Source organism: Ammodytes marinus (assembly GCF_949987685.1).
Source record: "Ammodytes marinus genome assembly, chromosome: 14".
Lineage (NCBI taxonomy): Eukaryota > Metazoa > Chordata > Actinopteri > Uranoscopiformes > Ammodytidae > Ammodytes > Ammodytes marinus.
In genome coordinates this window covers 11,620,116-11,645,702 of record NC_137218.1, presented here as the reverse complement: position 1 = coordinate 11,645,702, position 25,587 = coordinate 11,620,116, and the positions used below count along the sequence as shown (strand labels likewise).

General features: G+C 41.1%; 2 protein-coding genes across 3 annotated transcripts; both read right to left on the bottom strand.

Moving 5' to 3' along the window:
• Positions 1-2,593: 2,593 nt before the first annotated feature.
• Positions 2,594-4,023, bottom strand: pou4f3 (POU class 4 homeobox 3; the record flags this gene model as incomplete). The annotated part of the gene is made up of 2 exons (XM_080040665.1): positions 2,594-3,538; positions 3,904-4,023. 2 exons carry the CDS (start codon positions 4,021-4,023, stop codon positions 2,594-2,596), a joined length of 1,065 nt encoding a protein of 354 aa, XP_079896791.1.
• Positions 4,024-7,429: 3,406 nt separating this feature from the next.
• Positions 7,430-25,434, bottom strand: rbm27 (RNA binding motif protein 27). Of its 2 annotated transcripts, XM_080040475.1 has the most exons (21): positions 25,270-25,434; positions 23,619-23,737; positions 22,841-22,971; positions 22,473-22,552; positions 21,637-21,836; positions 20,806-21,111; positions 19,702-19,929; positions 18,291-18,470; positions 17,226-17,372; positions 16,885-17,038; positions 16,115-16,271; positions 15,720-15,959; positions 15,505-15,633; positions 14,139-14,264; positions 13,877-13,951; positions 13,450-13,620; positions 13,254-13,358; positions 11,399-11,626; positions 11,175-11,258; positions 10,907-11,026; positions 7,430-10,175 (listed from the first exon to the last, which is right to left on the bottom strand). In XM_080040475.1, exons 1-21 carry the CDS (start codon positions 25,326-25,328, stop codon positions 10,083-10,085), a joined length of 3,132 nt encoding a protein of 1,043 aa, XP_079896601.1. In that variant the 5' UTR covers positions 25,329-25,434; the 3' UTR covers positions 7,430-10,082. The 2 variants fall into 2 exon arrangements, with proteins under 2 accessions (XP_079896601.1, XP_079896602.1); XM_080040476.1 differs by lacking the exon at positions 18,291-18,470.
• Positions 25,435-25,587: the final 153 nt, after the last annotated feature.

The window sequence follows — 25,587 nt, the reverse complement described above, 5'->3', positions numbered from 1 at the left end:
GATATCAATACGGGTATTACAGGGATCAATTATTCACACGAGCTCCCCTTTTTCACCTTACTTTTAGCCTACGTCAGAAGAAACACCTCACCATCGGTAGGCTATCCTATGATTCTTAAGAAGCTTTGATGAAAAAATAAACTTTGGCTGAAGTCAATAGATTCATTTCCGAAAATGCTTGGAAAAAGGAAAAATAACAATTAGTCCTAACATTTGCATTTTTATCTTGCCTATATAGCCTACCTCTCTATCTCTCTCTCTCTATCTCTCTCTGTCTTCCTCCGACACACACACACACACACACACACACACACACACACACACACACACACACACACACACACACACACACACACATGCACATACAAAAAAAACATATAACGCCATAAATTATAGACTGTTATTAATCACCTCTTAACATCAAAGAGAATATTAATAAGAGCCACAAACGTTTCCGTGTGATTGCAAAAGTATTGATCCCCTGGCTGAAGAAGCCCGCCGACAGTCTCACTGGGAAAAGCACACAACCGTGGGTCATGTTTAAGCTTTTTCTTCTTTTTTTTAGAACATTTTGGTTGATAATAGGAAAAGATGGACATCCTCCACGCAGAGAATAACAGGAATTATGACTAACAATTGACTGACAATAGGCTACACTCGGGCTAGACGGATTACGCAGGAAAATAGCCGTTTCAATGCAAATTTTCAACGATAATAATAATAGAACCAATAGAAGAAAAGCATCGGTTTGCGTTGGAATACAATACAAAATAAAATAGGCCTTCCTTGAATGCAACAAAGACACTTTTTTTCCAACGGTAATAATGAATGAATAAAAATATAAAAAGAAAAAAATATATAGGCTAATAATGATTACCAAAAAAAGAAAAATAATATTAATAACAGTATTGTTAAATAGAATAAAATTGATTGAATGAAATCGCGGCAATATCAGCTGAAGAAGAATACAAAATAATACAATAATAAAAAAAAAAGCATTGGGCCTAAAAAGGGCGAAAAAGTCAATACTTACTCAAAGAGACAAAAAAACAAACAAAAACAACTTTAATTTCCCTCTTTCCTCGCTGGTGCAACCTGTTGGTAGGCCTTTCCGGGCGGTTCGTCTCTCCCCAGAGTCACTCTGACTCTTCGCGGTCAGACTTCTACTCCCAACTCCTTCCACACTACTTCGTTTTATACCAGTATTTAATTAATATTGCATAGTCATTACTTAATAATTTCAAACCCCCATACACGACATAACCCGGTGACATGAAGGCATCCATAATTCAAAGTGCACTAATCAGGGAGGAAGGGGCCATTAGCGTCGCCCTGCGCTTCGCCTGGTGTGAAAATAGCTGTGGAAATATAGAGCCCTTCTATTTTCAATCCAGATTTAATCCCAGCAGAGGTTTGGGTACTACTTTTACAACAGCCGAACGAGTTCCCATAAAAAACAACCTTTTGATCGCCTGTTTGCTGCTTCTCGGGATGAAGGGTATAGGCCTATATTATGAAATCAATATAGGCCTATTTCTTGACTGTAGTTAGCAGTCTAAAGTGTGATGCATTTAAAGGCTACTCAAAATAATACAATTTAATAAAGCACACAAATTCAGTCGTCGCAACAGATTTCTTTTCTTTACAAAATATCCAATAATTTATTAAATTTAAACTTCACACATTATTTTCAAGTGAAATCAAAAGTGAGGGGAAAAAAATAAATACTTAACATTAAGAATTTTAGGACAGGGCAGTAAATATATAGGCCTATAGGCTACTGTAAATCTGTAGTAGCTATATAATAAATATATAGCTCACCTTTAATGCTCGAAAACACGTACACATCCAAATTCTAAAATATAGCAGCAGCGATAGCCATACGGATGCGATTCATACAGGACGGTGTCATTTCTGAATAATTCAAGATAAACAGGCTCAGTGTGTCATTCCTGGTGAAAGCAATTGCTGTAGGCTAATCATTCCTATTTATGCGTAAATGACTAACACAAAGTTGATGAAGAAAAGCACATTCGTTTGCAAAAAATAAATAATAAATACATTTACTATCAATTAACTCACATTAGCCTGAATTTCTAGGCTTTGTAAGAGTGAAAACACAGTGCATTATGTGTTGTACGAGGTTACACTCTGATCTCAACCAACATTACAAAAAACTAAAACAAAACGCATCAGTTAAAGACGCTGACAATTAAACAAACCATCAATGTCCCCTCTAAAATCCTTCTAAAAATATGATGAAGGAGAAAACAAGTGAGTTAATATCCCTGAATGTGCAAGATACATAATCAACAACATCAAAATCGCCACCCTTGCATATCCATAAAATAATCATTTCAAAGTCCCATACTATTAAAAACACCCCCTCTCCTTCCCCTCCCCAAAAAAGTGCAACAATGAAGAGTGAGTGACACCAGATGAAAAATTGAAGTGAAAGTCTTTTTTTTGGAGATAATCCAAAGTGACGCGTGAAGAGCTGTTGATAAATCCCTGTTAGTGAGGCTACTTAGGCTATTATTAATTACTCGATCAAAAATGTAGTAGGCTATTTTATTCATGATGCGTGAAAACTTCAGTGCACAGCGGAGTATTTCATTCGTTTCTGTTTTTGCCGCTGGTTGCAGAACCACACTCGAACCACGTTCTTTTTCAGGTCCAGTTTCTCTGCGATGGCCGCGATTTTTTCCGACGACGGCCGAGGCTGGATGGCAAAGTACGCCTCCAAAGAGCGCTTCTCCGGCGCGGCGATGGACGTGCGCTTTCTTTTCCTCTCGTTCCCACTGAAAAGGTCCGGCTTGTTGCTTTTCTCCCGGTACGCAGCCTCGGCTTCCTCCAGCCAGGCCTGCAGAACGGGCTTGAGTGCGATCATGTTGTTGTGGGATAAGGTGAGCGACTCGAACCTGCAGATTGTGCTCTGGCTCAGGGACCCCACTCCGGGGATCTTGAGGTTGGCCAGCGCCGACCCGACGTCTGCCTGGGTCACTCCCAGTTTGATCCGCCGCTGCTTGAAGCGCTCGGCGAAGGCTTCCAGCTCCCGGGGATCCGACTCCACGTCGTTGACGCACGCCATGCCGCCGTGCATGGACAGCGAGTGAGGGTGCTGCTGGGCCATGGTGGCCATCGCCTGGTGCAGCTGGCCCATGGTCTGCAGGTGCTGGTGGTGTGGGTGCTGGTGGTGGTGTGCCTGCGTCATCCCGGGAGGCTCCGCAGCGCCCATGCCGCTGACGGCCAGGCTGGAGGAGAGGTGCTCCAGGAGGTCGCCGGCCTCCAGGCTCTGGCCGAGGTGGTGGTGATGGTGGTGGTGGTGGAGCGAGGGCACGTGGTGGGAGATGGGCACGGTGGAGGAGGACGAGGAGGAGGCTGAGGTGCAGGGGACACTGCTCATGGTATGGTAAGTCACGTCTGGTTTGAACGGGTGACTCTTGCCGCCGTGAGAGACAATGCTGTCAGCAGCCGCCAGAGCCTCTGCCCGTGCCAGCAGGCTCTCATCAAAGCCTCCGAATATATTGCCCTGCAGCTGCAAGCAAGAGGAGTGCGCATACTGGGAGTCAGTGGGGAATTCTGTCATGAGCAGCTCTTAGGATCTCAAAACAATTTTTTTTTCAAAGGCAACGAGGAGAGGAGAACCCCTCCTCAAAGAACAGGTCATAAAAATTTATATGAAAGCAAGAGCATTGCTCGAATAGACATGTGGGTGAGATGGGGGGAGGAGGGGTTGGGTGGGGAGACGAGAGGGGGGGGGGGGGCAGACAGAGGGTGAGATAGTGGATATAGAACAAAGTCCTGTCAAATCAACTTTACAGGAATTTCCAGCTTGATATTTCCTCCCCGCCCCCCCCTCCTCTCACTCCATACACAAATTCTCCCCCGACCTGAACATACCTGCGGGGCGGGCAGACAGACTCTGCGCATGCCCTCCGAGCCTGAGTGCAGGCCGGGATACTTTGGCTCGTGCAGAGCCGGGTGCATGGAGAAATGCTGCTTGCCGTTCATGGTCATCATCCTCCTCCCTTCGAGCACCTCGCGAGCAGTGTGGGCCCTGACATGAAAGCCTGGCTATAGCGGACAGCGACAGAGCTCCGGTGCCCTCCTTCACACTGACTGAGCAAAGAGCGTCGGTGGTGCCTCCCGGCATGCCTCTCTCCCTCTTCCTCCCCTCCTCCTCCTCTTCTTTCAGCCTCCCTCCCTCTTTCCCTCCTACCCGCTTCTCAGCTCAACTTACAAGTCGCAAAGGTTGATGGCCTCTGTGCGCAAACAACATATATAAACCCAACCAAAATAATAACGATAATACTAATAATTATTATTATTACAAAAATAGCATAGCTCATTGATTGAATCGTTATTGTTATCCTAATCGTCTTCTTTTGCCAACCGGGAAACCATAGATTCATTTATCCACTAGTGTTCCAATTATTTCAGCACCATGGACAGCGAAGCACCACTGCAGTTTATGCAGGTTGCTCCATACACAGACAGACAGAGAGATAGAGGAATAGGTTCAATACTTCTTCAATTGAGTATGGGTATCTTACTTCAAGCCTTGTAAGAGCTGGTAATGTAACATAACTCATTATGTAATATAAACATAATTATGATAAAAACTGGTCGCGTGCATAACGTCATACCTTTTGTAATATAATGTATTATTTCTTTCTTTCTTTTTTCTCCTATGATTTAATAATTTGTATTACATATAGAGTGGGCCAATAATGTATGGAAATTGGTATAGTATGCAATTAAAGCACTCTCAATAGTTTTTACTGTAATGCAAGGCTCAACGTGTTCATACAAAAATTACATATTGGATTGTGATACCAGCCTTTTCCAGGAAGTCAACTATCGAGCAATTAGATCAGTCGATTAATGGTCGAGCAATGCAGATTATCCGGCTGATATTCAGCATTTTGTTACATTGTTGTCCAATTATTACATTATGAGTTTTATTTTAAAAAACAATATTAGATTATGCGTTGTTGTTACATTCTCATCTCTTCCAGGCCTGTAGTAAGGTGACCGGTTGACCCGAGGGGCTTTGGCCTATAGATCTCTTCCCATGTGAATTCCCATCAGCTTTACAGGCTTCTCATGTAGACCTGCCTGGATATACAGTCTTATGGTTTGAACTAACGTGTTGGAGACTGAGGCCTGAAAGAAGAGCCAGGAGGGGCCTAAGGCAGACTGAGGACACCACAGGCACACCTGATCCTGCCCGCCTCCTCTCTGGTTCCCCCAGACTCTGAATCATTTAGCAGCACGGTGGCAGGCATCCATTACCACGTTGACAAGTTCTTATTCATTACACAGATTAAAAAGAGCCAAGGTATTTTTCTCACCGTGCAAACCTGTTGCAGTCCGGGGAGAGCCAACGTTTAGACGCTGCCCTGTATAGGCTGCACAAGAAGAGAAAACACATATAGGCCTATACAGACTTTGCGGATTGTGCGTACATCACCTATACCACAAACAGATGAACACACCTTTAGAAAAACAATGTCTTTGTTTTGATAAACTAGACTTTTGATTTTCTACCACAGTGTGTATGTGAAATGTGATTAATTGATAAGACATCCCTTTTCTCACCCTCACATCACTTCACCCTCCCCCCGTTTTTTTTATAGCTTTTATATAGCCGGCGACATTCATAATTGAGTGGCCATTGTTTACAACTCTGTCATCTCAGCGCTTTCTCACACCCTGAAGATTGTCTCTGACATGTTAACGAGAGCGCTGTCGTATCTGTGGCCAGATGTGACAGCGGCTGTTCTCTTTTCAGCCCACATCTGGCCCTGCATGCGCTCCACCTGACAACCCAACATCATTCATTCCTTTACCCACTGTGAATAGTTCTTCATTGAAAAAAAACAAAAAAATCAATTATCTACAAATTCTGAAAAAAATTAAATTGAAATAATATCATAATGGGAAAAAATTAAATATTTCAATAGCATCCAAAACATTGTCTTTTATTTTTTCCGTGCTTGAATTTAATCGTTTAAAATAAGTAAATGTCCTTAAAACCAAAATATCTCATAAGTTTCTCATAATCACACTTACTAAGGAACTGTTCTAGATGAAGTAATTATTTTTTATTATTTCACTATGCGTTATTATTCTAAAAACTATTTAAAAAAATCTATTTCAAAACAAACAACACAACACATTCTTTAATAAGTTAATTTTTTTGTATGTATACCTTAATCATGTGTTATTGGCAGATGTGGGCTTCCATAGATTCAGTGCTACCAGTCACCAAGAAGTCACAGGATGTGCCAGGAGCAGTGCGGCTTTCAGGCCCCAGTCTGAAATCCCTTCCCCCGGGAAGAGCTGAAAGTCCTTGCCTTAAACCAAACAGACTCTGAGTGTTTTAATTTGACTTCCTAAAGTAAGAAACGCTCGTGCATTATTCAGTGATATTTTAATACGTTGCAGTCGCTGGGTGCTCTAATTAAAATGAGGTCTCTACTGAGATGTGGTGGGATGATTTTTTTTGAGTGTCTGAGTAATTATAGACTCATATTAGCTCATTTTAAAACCTACATAATAACAGTATAGCAATCCCATAACGGTGTAAATATTTTCTGTATTTGAAACAAGTTCAGCAACTTTTAAGAGCTCTGGATTGATTTTTGGGCACATTAGTATATCCATGATGGCTGGCAGGAGTCCCAGAGACATTCAACACTGGTCAGGTCACCATTAGATGTCATTATAAATCTGTGCAGTTTAAAAAAATGCACATGACATAGCCATGGGTTAACTGACACAAAGACAACGTTTAAAATGTATTGGCAATTTGTTGTGCTGTTTATGTTTAAGCATTCAGAAGAAAAAAAAATTCACCAACTTGATCAACAAGTTTCTCTATATCACTTGTGGACTTACACACTATCGATTCATATATTCTAAACATCTTAAAAACATTTGGCTACACCAGTGACAATTCATTTGGTAAATGGGTGATAGGCTATGCAATGAAATATTTTGCATTTCACATTACGTGAACTTCGAATTTGTACTGCCTCCCGTTAATAATTCAGCCATCTCTCATTTAAGGAGGTAATCAGGGATGGAGATGAAGGAATAAGTACTTTTTGAGAGCTTTTCATTCTGCAATCACTCAACTATTTATATCCGAATTGACTGAACTAGTGTACTCAAATAATTTGAAAAATGAGTGGCATTCAGTTATGCTGGTGTGGTGAAATCGGATGGATCTTCAATTTAATTTTACAAGCCCCTTTTCCTTTTTTAGACAATTGAGGGATTCTCTGTTAAATAAAGTGGACTTCTTTTGACAGCAATACTAGTACTGTACTGTAGAACTCACTCCACACTTTGACATCATATAACATGCATACATGTAACAATGAAGGAGACGACACAGCTGTTTTAAGGTAATGTTTTCTGGAATGCTTTTGCTCGCTTTTTTTCCCCTCTAGGGCCAATGATTGCTTTTTTTTCCCCTCTCGGTCAATATTTTTTCATAAACTAAAATTCTTTTTTTTTCTCCCCTCCAAGATCAAATTCAAAATGTTTTCTTTTCTTTTTCTTATTTTTTCTTATCGCCTTTCAAGCACCCCATTCCTCCGTCTTTATTGGCAAAAGCAAACATGCTAGTAAATTATAAATCCATTTTTTACAAACAAAATACATGAAGAAAATACATCCACATCCTGCAAATATAAACAGTAACAAATCCAAAACTATTATCCAATAGACATTTTACATTTTTTTTACACCATTGTGTGATAGTAGCATACAGAAGAGAGTACAAAAAGTGGGAGAGACCTTCCCTGTATCCTCACTAACACAAGCAAGAACCCTGCCATTTCTAGTTATTTGTCCTTTAAAGCTGCCAGTGACCTCAAATTAAAACAATAAGAAATTCACATGAGCAAATCATATTGACGTAATAAGTGCCCCAAAAGAAAATGCTTCAGCTTTCCATGGACACACTGATAGTGGAAACCAAACATGAGCTTGAAGGTTTTTAAAGGGATCATAAGGTCACTGGCTTGTGAGTGATCAGTCAACAGGTGAGAGATATGCAATCCAAATAAGAGCGCCGCGAACATTGTAGGTGGGAGGATATCACGGCATGCATTTCAAACACTTTTGTCATGAATTCTCCATTACTGACCTCGTTCGCATGCAAATCTGCATGTATATTCACATGCAGATTTCCAAATACATGCAGTGTTTTCTGCTTGCATGTTTGTGTACTGTAGTGAGATTGAGACTAGGGTTAATTTAGAAGTTAATAATTCTCAATTTTTTGCCGCTTCAATCTGATTGTTTGGGGTTACAGGATTTAATCATTTGAGTTGAGTTATGACAAACACATCACACCACACTTCATCAGGCTGCAAGTAAACATAGTTGTTTCAAAGAAGCAACAAAAGTAAAAAGTTTCTCAACTGTTAAAAAAAACACATTTCCATATGAACTTAAAATTAATTGTGTTCCTCCCACCGCGAGGATTCTAAAAAAACAGTATTTTAAAAGAAGGCAAAATAAATCCTTTTTGTCATGAAAAGGTGCACATTGTGGTTACACTTAGAGTGTTTATCAGAGCACTGTCCGATGCAGGCAAAGCTGCACTAATGCACAAATTGTGTGATGTGGGTGCATGCTTCCCATCACCTTTCAACAGAGCTTTCCTACAGCTCAGGGCAGCTCTGAAAGTGTCTTAAATGAAATGTGCTACTTCGATGACAAATTTAGTGAAATGTCAATGTGGACAGGTTTACCAAAATGCTAAATTCTTACAAATAAGCAAGACACTAAGCACTCTTGCTTGACCTTTCCTACCGGACACAACATTGTCGGTCAATTAAAATGACAGAAAAAGAAAAAAAAAGAAAATAATAATAATTTCTCTTTCAAGCATTTACAAAATTTACAAAAGTAAATCACAAATCTTGTAAAAATGTCAGCGATCCGCTGATTGTGTAAGGCAAAGAAATTATTTATATATATATATATATTAAAATCAACGGTTCAGTACTACATTCAAACACCTGTCTATGGATCTCACATTTTTTAAATGGGTGATCGGATCCTTGTCCCGTCAGGCCCTTTGGACGATCAGGAGAAAGAACTAAACAAGTGAAAAATGTTGTTACACACTCTTGAAGACGTAGAACACCCGTATGGATGTTTCTATTCAAAGAGTGGCACAGGATCTTAGTGACCGAGAAAATAGGTGGGGCGAAATTAGAATATTTACTATAAGAGTGTATCTGACGTGCGCGGACGCGGCAATTTGTAAACATAGTTTGGATTTTTCTATTGCACTGTTTTCCTTCTGTACCTGCACTGGCTCTTGTATGGTCGTGGTATGGTCTTGGGTAATGGGCAGAGGTGGCTCTGTTAATTTAGGAACTCAACGCACACAGACTAGCATGTATTTATGCCAGGACAGACAGAGAGACACTGTCAGAAATAATTGGATCCTTTTAACATACTGGGCTTACCCATACCAAAACAAACTGAGCAAAGTGAAATGAAAGAAACCACACCATACTGTGCCACTATAGGTACTGCACAGTGCATCCATGCAGTGGAAAAATAAATAAATATCTCTGCTGTAGCCACAGAGAACGTTCTATTGGTGAAGGAATGGCTGTCCCTGAACTGAGGACAAGATTTTTCAAAAAACTGGTGAGAAAAGAGCTTAAATACAGTATGTATAAAAATACCTATTCACAGTAGACACAAATGTTGTGCATTACTGATATTTATCATCTGGTAAGCACACAGACATTTACATGGGTTTTTTTCTATCTATAAGAACAACTTAACATTTTATCTTTCTCAGCAAAAGTGAGATGTTTTAAATCATTGTTTAAGTTGAGAGGGATACAAATCCTGCCGGCCCTCGAAACTTCTTGTCATGTACAATAAAGCAAAGACGTTTTTTAACTTTGATTAAAGTCTAAAGTTACTTTGTTTTGAAAAAAAAAAGTGAGTTCTGTTGTAGTTTGATTTCATCTGCACGTGGGGGAAAAACTGGCCCAGTTCTGCCGCAGAGCAGCTGCTGAAGAATCACAACGCCTTCATCGTCTCCAAGATCGGCTCTCGTACTCGTCTTCATCATCTTCGTCCTCCTCCTCCTCTTCCTCGTCCGGCAAATAAGAACCAGCTTCCTTCTGTTTTAAAGAAGAAAAATCAACGACATAAATATACTGTTTAGCTCCAAGTTATCAAGAAGGTGGGGTCCCCGATTCCGGAGAATCCTTAAAATCACTTTTTTTTTCAATATCAGTAAATATCCAATTACAATCCCCTACCCATTCACTGAGCCTAGGCTGTGTATGACCACTGGGATTTTTTTTTTCAGTGCACACACACACACACACACACTACAGATGGGTAGAAGCTTGTGAGGAGACAACACGCAATCTCCCAAATTGCTGACTGAAGTGAGGGATTGGCATCATCGTGATGTAAAGGGGGATTCTGGAAGGTTCATAATAAATGATGCACCCCACTCAACACAAAACAGATAGTTATATAGAGTATATAAATAAGTATTGGACTGAAAGATGGGATTCAAAACTGGATCAGCTTTCAGAAGTCTCTCTCCATTAAGACATATTTTCAAAGATGAGTTCTTGCACGCGAGAAAGACTCCAAAACATAAAGCTACAGTAATCAGATTTCACATGACAGTAATGCAGTGTAACCCAAAAGGTCTAAGATGCTCTTAGTACCGAGAGGCTCGCCCTGATTCTCCATAGGGAGCTGCAGTGAAAAAAGTACAAGTACCGGAAAGAACTGTACAAGTCCAATCTGTAAATACAATTGAAAACTTCAAAAGGTTTCCCCACTTAGAATTTCAAGTTGAATATTGTACATGGAGTTTTGAACTGAGGCGTACCGTGTTGTCCTCATCTTTAGCGTCTTCTTCCTCCGGCTCCATTGTAACGGAGGGCGTCTTGGGTTTGTACCAGGAAATCTGCAGCATACGACCTTTGAACCTAGCTCCCTGGTTAGCTGCCTACCAATCAAAACAGGAGGACAATTGCATGTTATGCTTTCAGGTTTCACAGAGTTTGTTCCCAAGGAAAAAACAAAAAAACATTTCAATCATGTTGGGGAGGGAAGAAAGAGACTGGTCTGGTCTGATTTAAGGTCATGTGACTTACATTCTCTGCTTCGCTTCGTGTCTTAAAAGTCATGACGACACAGTTTGCGTCTTGGTCACGGATTTCCTCGATCTCACCAAATTTCTGATGTAAAAAGGAAGGGGGGAAAAACAAACAGTTCAGGATAAATTTCAATGTACCTCTCTTCAAAAACATCTGTTTACTTCTTTGTGTTAAAAGTTCTCCCGATTCTATAGATAATAGCATAATGAGACAGTCCTCACCACAAAGTGCGGCATGAGCTCTTCCTTCTCCTCCTGAGCGACCCCCAGTATAGCCAGGGTTCTGGGTCTGTGGTCGACTGACATGCGGTTGACGGTCCCGCCGCGCCCCATCATGTCCCTGCTGCGGCCCCTACCCCGGCCCGAGTGCATGGCCCCGGGCTCCAGAGACATCTTCCCCCGGCCCCTACCTCTGCCCAATTGAGGCCGGATCAGACCCAACAGAGTCGCCTAGAGGAGGAACCATCGGGAAGTTAAGACAAGACAATGGCTGCTGCTTTTCTTTTTCCCCCACAATTCAGAATATATGGCGGCCATATATTCTGAATTCAAGGTTCATTCATTGTTATTCAATACAAGTTTGCACATGAATGGAATGGAACAAAACTTGTGACTCAGATCCAGCAGCCTAACATAGTGACAGAATTTTAAAAAAGTGACAGTAAGCAATACGGTATACATGAAGAATATTATATTACTTCATAAGAATAACTCAATACCCGAGATTATCTCTAAAACCTATGAATAAATAAGAGCAGGCCCCATAATTAAAACATACTTTACACCTTGTTGTGCTGAAATAATCATAAACAACAGATGTGGAACCAGATTGTCTGCCTTGATGGTGCAAACAAACATGCCAGGGAACTATAGAGTGTTTTTTTATACCATCTGTATCAAGTGTCAAATCTTACATTTATACAGTAAAGTTTATGGAAAATTAAAACAACTGATACAGGATAGGGAAATGATACACTTCCTGCTCCTCAGCTTAGATATTCTCTACACACTTGACTCCTCCTCTCTCAGTCTCAGTCCTTTACTTGTCACTCCTCCATTTTTAAAGTGACATCTCCTCACTTCCTAACCACTCCACAACCTCACAACCACTCTCCTCCCCATTTGTCCCTACCTCTCTTCTCCCTCTAATTGTCACGCCGCGATTTTCTTCTCTTACAAGCTAGCAGCAGCTCAAACTTTAATGAGACGGGGACTCCATCAGAGCAGGACCCGTGTGTCTGATTTGCTTTGGTTAGCAGGCGCTCCACTGGGCTTGCTTAAGTGGCTGCAGTTTGATGTGTGGAAGGGAGGGCTGGCTTTGGATGCATATGCATTTTTAAACAACTAGCTAATTAAGGACCAACAGGGGTAGAGGGGCAAAAACATGCCATGCAGGGTGTTGCTAACAACATCGTGTGACACAGCTGACTGAGTCCATGTTTTTTTTTGATGTACAAACTCAGCAGACACTCAAAGACTCCTTTTTCAGCCGTGTGGCAAGTAAGACATTATAACCTTAATCATTACAGAATGAATAAGAGGTAAGCATCCATACACACTTAATCAATCTTATTATTTGCTTGTATCGTTAAGTGAAAAACAAAGCATTTGGATTGATTAAAAATAATACCGTAAACCTTAATACAGACAAAGAAAAGCTGTGTGATAGCTGTGTGATAGCTTTTTGTGCATTTTCATACAATACACACCAATCAAATATTGAACTACTTATATGACTGTAATGCATTTAAGTCAAATGAAAAAAAAAAAAAAAAAAAAAAACTGGGGATTGTGTTTTTTTTACTATTCTGCTTTTTTTGATGATATTGGTTACAGAGTGTTTCAATACTATTTGTTTCCTCCCTTTCCAGAAGTGATTTTCATCTTCAAAAGTGATTTGGATGTCAACGTTTATTTTCCTCGTTTCTACTTATCCACAATCAAGCAGTGTTGAGAAATACATGATATAACTCTTATCTGCACAACTTCCTCAAAAAGCGGTTTCTTGGTAGAACATCCGCTCTCAAGCGTGCGTGTGTGTGTGTTTTGTGTGTGTGTGTGCGCTGACATATCTTACCTCCACTTGTAGCTGTCCCAGTTTTCTCTTGAGGTCAGTGGTATCCTCTCCAGAGCTCAACTTCTTGTGAAAGTCCAGCTCAGCGTCAAGCAATTCTTTCTGGGCCTGGACAAAAATCATGTTAAATTGAGGAACATTTTGTTTTGCTAAATTACAGAGGAGACGATGCAGTGCATTAAGGCCAGGCCCAACTTACGTCAGTCTTGGTCTTGGGCTGGCTGTGGTTGGATTTGGGGAGCTGGGAGGCGGGGTTCATCTCGTTCTGCAGCTGTGCGATCTTTTCCGTCAGCTCCTTCAAGGTCTTCATGGTGTTGGCCCGCTCCTCTGGTTTCATCCCTCGGTTCTTTTCCAGCCGGTTTATTAAGGCCTGGAAGGTGAGGGACAAACAATGAGAGAATGGAGAAGACAAGAAAAGAAAGCAGGGAAGAAAAAGTGTAGGATGGCCTAGAGGGAAAGAGGGGTTGACCAGTAACCATGAGGTCGCTGGTTCGATACTTTTTAAGACGGCCGGTATTATGTAGAATAGAAAAAAAAAAGGAAGACTGATGTGGAACGTAGCCTCAGTCTGGATAACAAATGTAATAAAAAGAACTATGATGAAAGACCGCTGAGGCCAGTCTTACCTTCTGACACTCAATCTGGGTCTTAAGCATCTCCTGCTTCTTCTTCCTCATGTCATGCTGGAGCTTTAATGCCTCCTAAATGAAAAAAAATAAATAAATACAATTCAATGAAGTGGGAAATACATGATTTCCTGTTGGAGGTCACTCATTTCTCAACGGTAGCGCGTTTCTCACTGCCACCGATAGAAACAAAATGGCTAGTTCATGGCTCTTGCCTTTCTTGTAACAGATAAAATGTGTATTAAAAGATTAAGCGACATGCCTGTTTCTTCTTGAGAACTTCCTGTGCTTCGAGTGCTTTTCCCGTTCTCCCATAGGTCTTAAAGGACGACTTGTGGGCTGTTGACGAGTAGGGACCCTTCTGGATGTTTGTCAGTGCAGGCACCACCTAAGTGCCACAGAGAGAGGGGGCATTTAGGTCATCAGAATGAGTTTGTAGCCAAACAATAATGCATTGTTAAGTTCAAACAGCACATGTCAGATTTTCTTGAATGCATGAAAACATTTTTCCTGTACTGCTCTCTGCCTTGACACAAGTTTTTCCCTATTCTTTCATGCATGTCCTCTTAAGCTGCGTACATCTGTTCATCTTTGACAAGTGTAGTAGCACCTGTGAGAGACAACTGGCAGACATAAACCTGTCATTTGGAGACATCTAAACTGGATATCCTGACAGTCCTCATAATATTATTCGGAGGTAAATATCATTTAAAAAAGGGCACTACTGAGTAGCTAGAAAATTCATGGTCCTGAGAGATTCTGTGACATTTCCTCTAGCACCACCATGAGATCCACACTTTGTGAAATGACTTGAAAACTATTGAATGGATTGGCATGAGACCTTCCCCTGAGCTTAGGAATTGTAATAACTTTGGTGAACCATTTACTTTTCATCCAACTGAATAATTAGCCCAACATTTTGATTTGATCCGAAACTTTGATTTAAGACCAAATTCTTGCAAAACGAATGGCATCTGATGCGCCTCAGCCGTACTTTGTGTTTAGTGCAAATAAGCAAATTTTAGCGTGCTAATAATGTTAACATAGTAAACATTCAAAATTCATTTGTTAGGACGATTTCCCTTTAACTAGGGGGAAATACAGTAGCCTATGCCTCTCTATTAGGCTCTGTCACACCGACTAGCAAGGAAATATCAACATGGCAGGGTGCAGGGAAAAAGTTAGGATTTAGTTAGTTTATTTAAAAACAAAGGCATCTCAGTCACGTGAAATGGTTCAGGTTTGCATCCTCCGACAATGAGAAACTACTGCCCGCTGTTACATCGGACTGAATGGAGTTATCTTTGTTGAAGTGCATAGAAGTACCGTTTATTTATTTGTTATAAGTCAAGTTTGGTGAGAGTTAAATTGGCACTTTATTACCGGTAATCTCAATAGGATTATTCATCTTTGTTTGATCAAGAGGAAACTTGTTAAAAAAGGTTTAGTTAAAGCTAAGCTAAGTTTGCACTTAATTCCTTGTCTATCATTTTTTAAATAAAAAAAAAACAACCGATTTAAAATAAAAATTATTATAATCGAAAATCCAATGTGGTATGAAAAAAATTGTGTCTTTTATTTATTTTAGGCCATATCACCCAGCCCTAAAATTAAGAATAAAAACGTACAGCATCCGTGTTTGGGTTCAGGCTGTCCGGTTTGACTGCGGCTGTGGGCCCAGCCCCTGCTGCAAGTCGATACTTGGGTACAGTCTTGTTCAACACGTAGGCCGCTGCATTGTGCTGCTTTATCGGCTGCTGTTTAAAGAAAAGGGGAGAATAACAGTTAATGTGGTGAAGGCTTCTAGAAGAGGGTGGTGAGAGTCAGAGACCAGTCTACTTACCTTGTGCACGTTGCTGTGCTGCATGCCTTGGATGGGGGCTGAGCCTGCTGCTTGGCTGCCTGAGCTCTGCTCCTGTGGTGGCAGTCCTGTGGTGGTGTTGTTGGTGCCTGGCTCGCGGTGCCAGTACACACGGATGAAGCGGTTGTTGAGGACGGCCTCGGTGCTGGATATGGCTCGCCTGGCCTCCTCATTCTGCGTGTACTGGATCAAAGCAGCCTCTGGGTCTCCACCAAACGCCACCTTGATTGAGAGGAAGGCGTGCCAGTCAGGTGTGTGCATACGGTGAAAACAAATTTGTCAGCTGAACTTCATGAACTCTTTACTGAATATCGAGCTATGCATTTTTTGGTCCAAAAAAATCAATACATGAAACACATTTTTACTTTGAATTTTACCTGGATATTGACGATGGTTCCAAACTTGCTGAAGTGCTCATTGAGCTTGGTGATGTTGTTGAGCTCCCGTGGGATCTTGCGCACCTCCAACTTGGTGTTGACATAGTAATACCTCTTGGGGAAGGTGCTCTTATTATGTTGGTTGTTAAAGCTCGGCCTGAAAGGGAGAAGAGGAAGACTGTGAGGTTGACATCTTCAGTTTGCCATTACATTTGTTCTTAAGAGAAATTAGCGGAAAAGGCAGACAACCTTATTGACATTTTGGGCAAACTTTAGGCAGTGAAACGGAACACAGATTGATGACCTGAAGTTCAAGTTTCTGCATTCATACTGAAGTTCCCACATGCCACATGAAAATTGAGGACCATGTGTGAACCTGCTTGACACTCAAGATGGATAACAAGTAATAGTACCAGCAACTGTGTGCACCAGGCACCTGCCTCCCACAAATGAGACAAGATAGGCTCCTCACCATTGAGTGACCTAGGCTTGAAACAAGGATCCATTAGAAGGCATGTTGTGTGTGTGTGCATGTGTAGTTATCTGGAGTGAAAATTTGATTCTCAAATAAAATAATTAGTAACTGTGTCTGTATGTTTCTAGCCCTGACACTCCATTTTCCTTCCCTGTTCAGTTGGTATGACAAACAAGGACACAATAACTTATTTTGCTACCAAAGCTTAAGAATTTTCTTATTAGGCAAGAGTTTTCTCCTTTTTCAAATTTGGACATCTTAATTTTGAGTGAAACTTCTCTAATAGACTCCTTACTTCTCCATCCAGGGTTTTTTGGCTGCAGGTCCCTCAGCAGTACTGGGTCCCATGTTCCTCTTCCTGTTGTCTTGCTCTGCGTTGAAACGGGATGCACTATTTCCCGGAGTGCTGGCCACAGTGGCAGGCTCCGTCTGGATCACTATGTTGGCAGCTGGAAGACACACACGCAGACAAAAAAACAACAACAAAGATTAACAATGATTAACTCTGGGAGCTTTTGCATTTTTTTTTTATATCAACCACAGAGAACTTTTAAGCTTGGATCCTGCTCCCAATTAACCCAGCATGTCCTGGATTTGTTTTTGTTTGAGGAGTGTGAACACTAGTAAGGCCAATACCTCTAGAGCCTTGTCCTTCGCTGGAGGTGAGGCCGATGAGGTTGGAACGCTGCGTTTGCACCCGGGGAATGAACTGATGGTATGGGTTACGACCCGCTGTGGTGAGGCCTGGGGATTCTGGGTTATAGCCTTCTGGATCGTAGTTATCTAAAGTATTAAAAAATAAAACACACAGGCTTTTAGGGAAAGTGAAAATGTGTTGAACGGTCGAAAAAAAATCTCAAAAACTCAAAAGTTAACACAGAAGATTAATTTAAAAAATACAAAAAAAGACAAACAAGACATAAATAAATAAGCTTAGCATTCAGTTACATATCTAGCATTCACCATCTTATGAGTTTATATGTGTCCAATAGAATGACAGCAACTTGTGAAATACAGTTCTGAGTAGTAATTCGCAATATATAAACAATTGCAAAAAGAAAACCTTATCAAGATGAAGCACCGTAAAAATGATAACTCCTATTCCTGAATCACTTTTCACTGTAACACAAAGGCAAAATGTAACAATATGAGAAATTTCAATGGAACCTTCCATGACTCTTGGGATTTTTGGCTATCGGAGGCATATTAAAGTAAAAAATCAATTGATTGTAATTAGCAACAAACAGATCCACTCTGTATACTTTAATCAAGAGGTGAATCGTGGGGAAAGCACGCAACACAATGAGATGTAGTAGAGCTCATTTGAAATACTCATAGCTGCTTTTCGTCTTCTTATGTTAATAAACAGCGCTACCCTCTGGTCAACAGCTATTACTGCAGCCTGATGAAATACTGTACAACACGCTGCATTCAGTTCAACATTACGGACAAACCAACTTAATACGACAGAAACACGGGGTACTTAAAAGTCTGCACAAAGCAGCTCAACTCTCACTAGCTTACTCATTATAGCTCAACTTTGACTTTTAATTCAACAAAATAAGGAAACCCAACGCAAGAAATAGAGCAGAAACAAAAGGAAAATCTCAGTAAAAGGGAAATAGCAGAAAAAAGAGCCAAAGCCATGTCGCCTCCAAACACACAGTCCCAAATCTGAATAGGAAAAGCATCGCTGCTTACATTCAGACTGGACATATTGTGGACGAAGAGACACAGATGAGGACGAGGAGAGAGGAGGTGGAGGAGGAGGAGGAAGAGTAGGCGGCAGCCCCACACCAGGCGGTCCAATCGGAGGAGAGGAAGTGATTGCCGATTGGTGGTTGGGGGTGTCAATCCCACTGGTTACTATCAGTGGGGGTCCTGAGGGAGACACAAGTCCAAGCTAATGTCTAGATACAGTATATAAGCAGGTGTGCCAGTGTGTCTTTTGTTTGAACTACTAAGATGGTTCTCATGCCATGCTTTAATATGACAGTGAAGATGGCAACAAAAACTGTTAAATGTAATGTCTTCATTTCACAATAAGCATTATATTTTGCATCGCTAGGTGGTTTAGCCACAATTACACAAGTTTGTTTTAATACCCTACAGCTTTTAAATAAAATAAGTTAAACTGTATATACACTGGATATTTTTTAAATAGCATACCAGTTTGCTCATTAACTTGTGCATGAAAAACAAAAATGGGGATTTAAAAATTAATTTACGATGAGTAGTATTATTAGAATGTAGGAATAAGACGCATTCATCGGTAATTATTACATTAAACTCTCTTTGAAATTCAAGAAAATATCAGCTGTCCTTTCTTCCTTTACCGTGTGAAAGTTTCCAAACTGAAGTCTCAGACATTAAACCAGACTCAAAACACAGACGCTTACACAGCCAAACATCAACTGTACTATTTAGTTCCATAGACTTTCTGCCTGCACTGAATTTGCTTACCGATGTATTTGTTTAATTTGCCATCATGCTGAGTAAACATGCTTTAAAAAGGCACAAAACAATCTTGTTAAAATAAATTAAAATGTACTGTATAAAGCTCTCTAATTGGAATGCAGGATTATATCCAAGAAGCCAGCAGCCTTGTGAAAGGATTTTTCTTCCAAGGTAAATAGAAAAGAAAAGTCTACAGTTCACTATCTAGTCAATAATGGTAAATGTTTTCGCATATAATGTTGTCGGCTCAACAAATAATGCTGGTAAATGCTGTCAGCTGAGTTAAATTATACCTGTTTTTATAAAGCTTCCTTAAGCTTGACACAGTGATGGTTATAGTGTCACAGTACATTTACTATAAGAAGAGATTTCTAATCACACAATTCATCTGTGCAACACTTACGGAAGTTAAAACCTATAACACACCATATAAGCACAAGTTTTAACCAGAAAAGGGGTAGTTACTCAGAGATGACCATACTTATATGAATATAACTAAGTATATATTTGGGAAAATGACAAGGCAGGTCATTACAATAGAGATATGCGTCTCATGGTGCAAACAGGAGGACAATAACGAACTGTACTGTTACAAACATTCAATAGCATAACATTTTCTAGATGATCTTGAAGCGCGTGTGAGCGCAATACTTACCACTCATGGGGAAGATGCCCGGCGGTGGCGGCTGGCCGTAGGGAGGCATTGAAGGCATTCGGAGGGGCGGGGGAGGCTCAGTGATAGGGGGCATGGGCATGCCGGCAGGGGGCATGACGGGTGGGGGCGGGAACGGAATAATGTTCGGTAGATTAACGTCGTCAACGATGAGAGGGTCGTTGCCGTGGTCGAATGGACAAAGGTCGCCACGGACACAAAATCCCTTTTCTGTATGGGGGGAGATAAATAAAATATCAAAAATGTATATGTATGCATGTATTATTATTATTATTATGTATTTTTTTTTAGAAGTCTAGGACAGCATGAAAAAACATTGCCTCAGCAAGACCTGCAAATCTTCTAGACACATTTTTTTTTTTTTTTTACTTCGACATTCAATATCCATTTGTAATCTAATGTAATGCGTCAAAACGGGGGAATTGTCATTTGAAGTGTAAGTTATTTAAAAAACATACTGTATAACTTCAAACAAATAAAAGAATAAACAAGATGAGGGACTGTCGAAGTAGCAGCTAAAACTGGTATGTATTTACCCAACAGTCTCATTAAGAAAGGGGCTCCCTAGTGGCTGTGTTTGAGCACTGTGACAGATAGCAGAGTGCTTCAGGGACAGTGGGTAAGTTTAAACCCTCTGTCTCTGGAGAAGGGAGGGAGGCTAAACAGTGGTCATTAGTGATGAGACTAAACAAGGCAATAAATAACGCCCTTGGGAAGAGCTTACACACAATAGCCAGCGCAAAACTCCCAATGACCACATAATATACTAGCCTATAGTAATAGGCTCAACATTAAAGGTGTAATTAGCCATTCTGGAGAATGCTCGTTATCAAAATAAGTGAATATCTCCTCACAAATCCATAAAATGTTCATACTGTGCGTGTGCCCTGAAAGAAAATCCAGTGTTACTACACAGCCTAGGCTCTGTCAACGGGAATGTTCCTAGTTATGGTGGGCCCCTTTTGTCTATATACAGTACCCTTTGTTTACATACCCCTTTTAAGAGCCTAGGCCACATATTTACACCAGATTTTTTTTCAGCGCAAAGGAAAAAAAGAGTAAAGAGATGATCCACTTTGTTTTTACCATCGTAATCCCTGCAACGTTGTTTGAGTGAGGCAACCTTGTTGATGAATGGCTTGCCGACACTGTCTTGCCTCTGGGCGCCATAGTAGCCGGACCAGCTGTCTGTAGTGCTATCGGGCAGGTGAGCCGACGTTGCTATGGGACCGCCGCCGGTTCCCGGGAGACCACCGGACGAAGAGGAAGAGGAGAAGGGGTGCTGGGGTGTGGGCAGGAGAGGAGACGAGTGCTGCTGCGGAGCGCCTGATGGGATGGAAAGGTTGTAGCAGTCGGTGTCCTTCCTTTCCAACTCAAACTTTGACTTGAAGTCTAAGAAAGAAGAGCAGAAACACAGGCGTTAAGGGAAAAAAAACAATACTACAAATTACGGAAGAGTGGATCACAGCAGAAATGCAAACTATTCAAGTTCTCGGCGTTTGAAAATCAGCTACATCTCTCATTGTGCCAAAAACTTAAAAGAGATTAACCTTGAATGCAATAGGGCCAATTCCAGCCCGTGTGGTTGAATCCCCACTGATACCATTGCAAAGCTGTCCACATGGTTCCTTAAATCGATGAATAACTCCCAGCAACACTGACTGAACAATTTGACTAAAAGTAATACTCGCTGCTCCATCCACAACATGCGCTCCTCAGTCTCCTCTTGACAATCTTAAGCATGCTCACGATGTCTCCAGCAGCACTTCTGCATTGCTAATGTACCGTTCACCTGTGCTGACAGTAGCTTGAGGAACATGTGTACACTCCCGGGTCTGGTCCCCTGAGCTGTTGTTATTGGTTGTGTTGTGTGTGTGTGTGTGTGTGTGTGGAGTGGTAGAGGGGGACTTTTCTCACCTCTGCCTCCTCTGTGTTCCCTGTCCCTGCTCTTTCCTCGGCTGCCGCTCCTGCTGCGGCTGCGGCTGTAGCTCCTCCCCCGGGGGCTGCCGCGGCGACGCTCGTGGCGTTCCCGCTCGCGGTGGGAGTCGCTGCCGCCTTTACCGTGACGGTCAAAGTCACGGCGCTTACGCTCCTCTCGCCTCCTGTCATCTCGGCTCCTGTGTGGTCGACCAGTTGTTTTCAATTGTTATCTTTTGAAATGCAAAACTCCAAACGGACATATTTTAGAGCTAGGTTGAAGTTTAAACCAAAAAAAGGCAAATGTGGATAATAATAACTTTATCAACATTTTTTATTAACAGCAGCTTTTACGCAGTGAAATAAAATAGAACAGAATTTTGAAGTGTGACAAATAACTTAATACAAATAACTATGATGAATAATAATTATAAAAACAGAGCAAGTGGTGGAGCTGACATTAAATCTCATTTAACACTTGAACTGTTGTTTGAGATAATATAACAGTTATTGAATCGTACCATGTGTTATTGGCAAGATTTGTTTTTAGACGTCGCGCAGGATACTTGACACAAGGGCCTTCATCGAGTTACCAGCAGGACTCATGGGACTTCAAGCAAACCATATAAATAGACTCAACATGTTCAAATCTCTCCACAATGAAAATTTGTGTTTTTTTTTAAATCAGGAGTAAGAAATAAGAAAGGCCCTGTGTGTGTTGATCCTTAGGTATACATATGGCTCTAGGTGCCATACGTCTCAATTGTCAGGTTAGTGTCTGCATGTGCCTAGTCATTAAGCTGAGGTGAAACATATCCCTGAAGCCGTAGCCATACCTGGAGTCGGTGAAGTCGGAGCGGTTTCTCATAGGACTTCTCCTCCGCCTGTTATCTCTCTCCTCCTCTGGAGTTTCAGCCTGGATGGAATATAAAACGATTACTTGCCTCAAGCTCAACTCCATTTTATATTTTTGAAACAGAGGGAGAATTACAAACACAAAGATATGGCTGGAAACAATGGTTTTGAGTTGAGATCTTAATATTTGATGCAATGCCCCATAAAGTTGTCAGTGTTATGCTCTACCAACAAATTTAAAAAAAATACTTTAATATGTGACAAGTTTTATTTTTCACAGGCGTGGCAATACATTTTTTCATAACGAGTCCCATCACAAATGTAGCCAAGACATTTCTCAATAACTCACCTCCACAACATCAGACTTGACTGCAGGTGGTTGGACCTCCTCTTTTGGAGTTATTTCCTTGGCAGCAGGGTTTCCCAGGTAGTTCTTGGTGGTCAGACATTCAAAAAGTTTATCGACAAATCCTATGGTTTCTGCAAAGACAATATGAATCATGTGAATACATTTGATCTTTCACTTGATTAGTGCAGTTCTGCTGACTCCCCACCAGAGAGCAAACCCATCCTCAGACAGGACATGTCTGTCCTTCCCCCTGAATCACTCATAATCGGGTAACTAAACGAATAAGACCTCAACAGGACTTTTAAACTGCATGTAAACACCTTTATCCGATCTACTTCGGACACAAATCGGCACAATAACGGACAAGAGAAGTCGGATAAGAACACCTAGATAACTCGTTCATTGTCGGCTTTCTCTCTGCATGTATACAGGGATCGGACATCGCATATCGGACTTCTCGTTCTGTGCTTGTGTGCCTGCGCGTCATAGACATTATAATGTCTATGCTGCGCGTGATAGGGTTATTGACGGAAGGGAACCGGACGTGGCTCTAAAACTACTTGTTGAAAGCATGGTTGAAAGGGCTACAGCGCCACCTAGCATAGTGGAGACAGCCATGCATCGGACATTTATCCGATTTCTGAAAGGCCATGTATACTCAGACAAGTGACACGGTCCGTTCGAGTGTCTTGTTCGATATATGTGATAATCCAATCTAGTTGTGCCATGGAAACGCACTGACTGCCACACGTTGTTTTTCAGAGTTCATAGTTCATACCTTTTTGTAGGAAGACATCAAGCTGATCAGCACACAGTGCCTTCAGCTCTTTCTCCGGTTTGTCCTTCTTCACGAGCGCCACCACATAGTTGGCTAACGCAGAGGGATCAGCATCACATCTGAAAATTAAAAAATGTATCATATGCATTCAAAAATGACATTTACCCAGTATTTTACCTTAATAAAATGCAAACGGAGAAATCAGTAAAGTTTGCCTGAAACAGGGGAGAGATAAGTGGGCGAGAAAACTGATGTCAAATGTATAGTTAACCCACTGTGATACTGTTTCAATGAGAGCGGTGCTTTTCTTTTGCGTACTATTATCCTTGCAAGCATACAATTTCCAAAACAACCTTAAAATAGTCAGTGCCAAGACCGATACATACAGAGAGGAACTTACCTACATAATCCACTTTTAAACCAAATTAGAGAAATAATTCCCACTATTACAACAAAACCTTTACATTTTAATAGACAACACTTAAAGTCCTCTCTACAAGCAAGTGATGGAGTTTAATAATATCATTACCAAACACACAAAGCCACAAGAAAAGCACTCATGACAGTACCTCCTCCAAGCTAATATATAACTAGCTGCATGACTGAACTGCTACAACTGGTGGACAGAAACTTCTAACTCTCAAAAATATGTACTACTTAACTTGACCTAAAAAGACCAGTCTCCCTGATACATTTAAAGACAAAAACACTGACCAGACACAAATTAGCAACTGAGGAAAAACAGGCATTAAGGAGATGAAAGTGCCTGAAACCGAGCTAATACTAATAACATTTGAAAAGAGTAACCATGTCAGTGGGATCTCTCTGAAACGTTTACAAACCACCTCATCACGTTTCAAATATGAAGCAAAATATGCTCTCTACCTTGTCTCAAAAGAGGACAGGGTGCAGCTCCCTGTTCAGAGCATGCCTTTACATGTGACACAGTATGTGACTGTTATTGCATCGCCTAGAGCCTCTGTGTGTGTGTGTTTGCACCATCATCTGCCATACTCTAACACATCAATCAATTCAATATCTCTTTTATTACTCTGGTTAACATTCAAATCAATCCATGTGTGTTCTTTGGCAACATGTCCTCCTGTAAGTAACGTAATTTGTTTAATTCACATTTGAAAGAGAAGAAGAAAGAGATGGAGAAATGGCAAACGAGTCTGTGTAACTATGGCAACTTAGAGAGCAAACAGTTCTTAATTATTTACAAAACACGTCTCGAACTAAGTAACTTCAAAGTGGACACCAGAAGGTTCAGCACTTATTTGTATCACAAGTAGCAGCACACAAGTTCTGCTTTCTGTTGCAGCTTACTGGGCTTTGCTAAAGTCGAGCTGTGATAAAGACACGTTATCGTGGGCCAGCTGCGAGGCTAACTACCCTAAATTAACAGTGTAACAAACTCACTACATCAAACACAATGTTCTATTTATTCAGCGCTGTTTCAAAACAAGTCCCACTGTTTTTATTTGCTCTGAAAAGCCAGCTAGCGGCAATGCTGGTTAGCTAACTCGTGCAAGAATTTGCCATCAGCTTCTAGCAAAGCCCCCCATTGATGCCTGGCTAACCCACTTGCTAGCTGGCTAGCGTAGCTACGTAGCATGCGAGCTAAATGTCATTTCAATTGAACACTCACATAGGCTCCAGGAGTTTTGACAGCCACGACTTCAAGGCTTCAACATTCTCTATGATCATCGTGAGAAAGACTAATAATACTGTCTATAAAATGAAAGTGCGTTTTGATAACCCTACTTTCATCGTCTATAAATGTATAAGCTTTAAGGCCTCCTGTCTCTCTTCACTGGCAGGTCGGACGAAGTGTTTTACGGCATGGCAACACAAGTTGAGTTGTCGTAACGCAGGCCAGGCGACGGACGTTATCCATGACGTTATCATATCACAGAGGGCCATGTCATCACCATACCGTTTAATTATTAAACTACTACAACAGTCA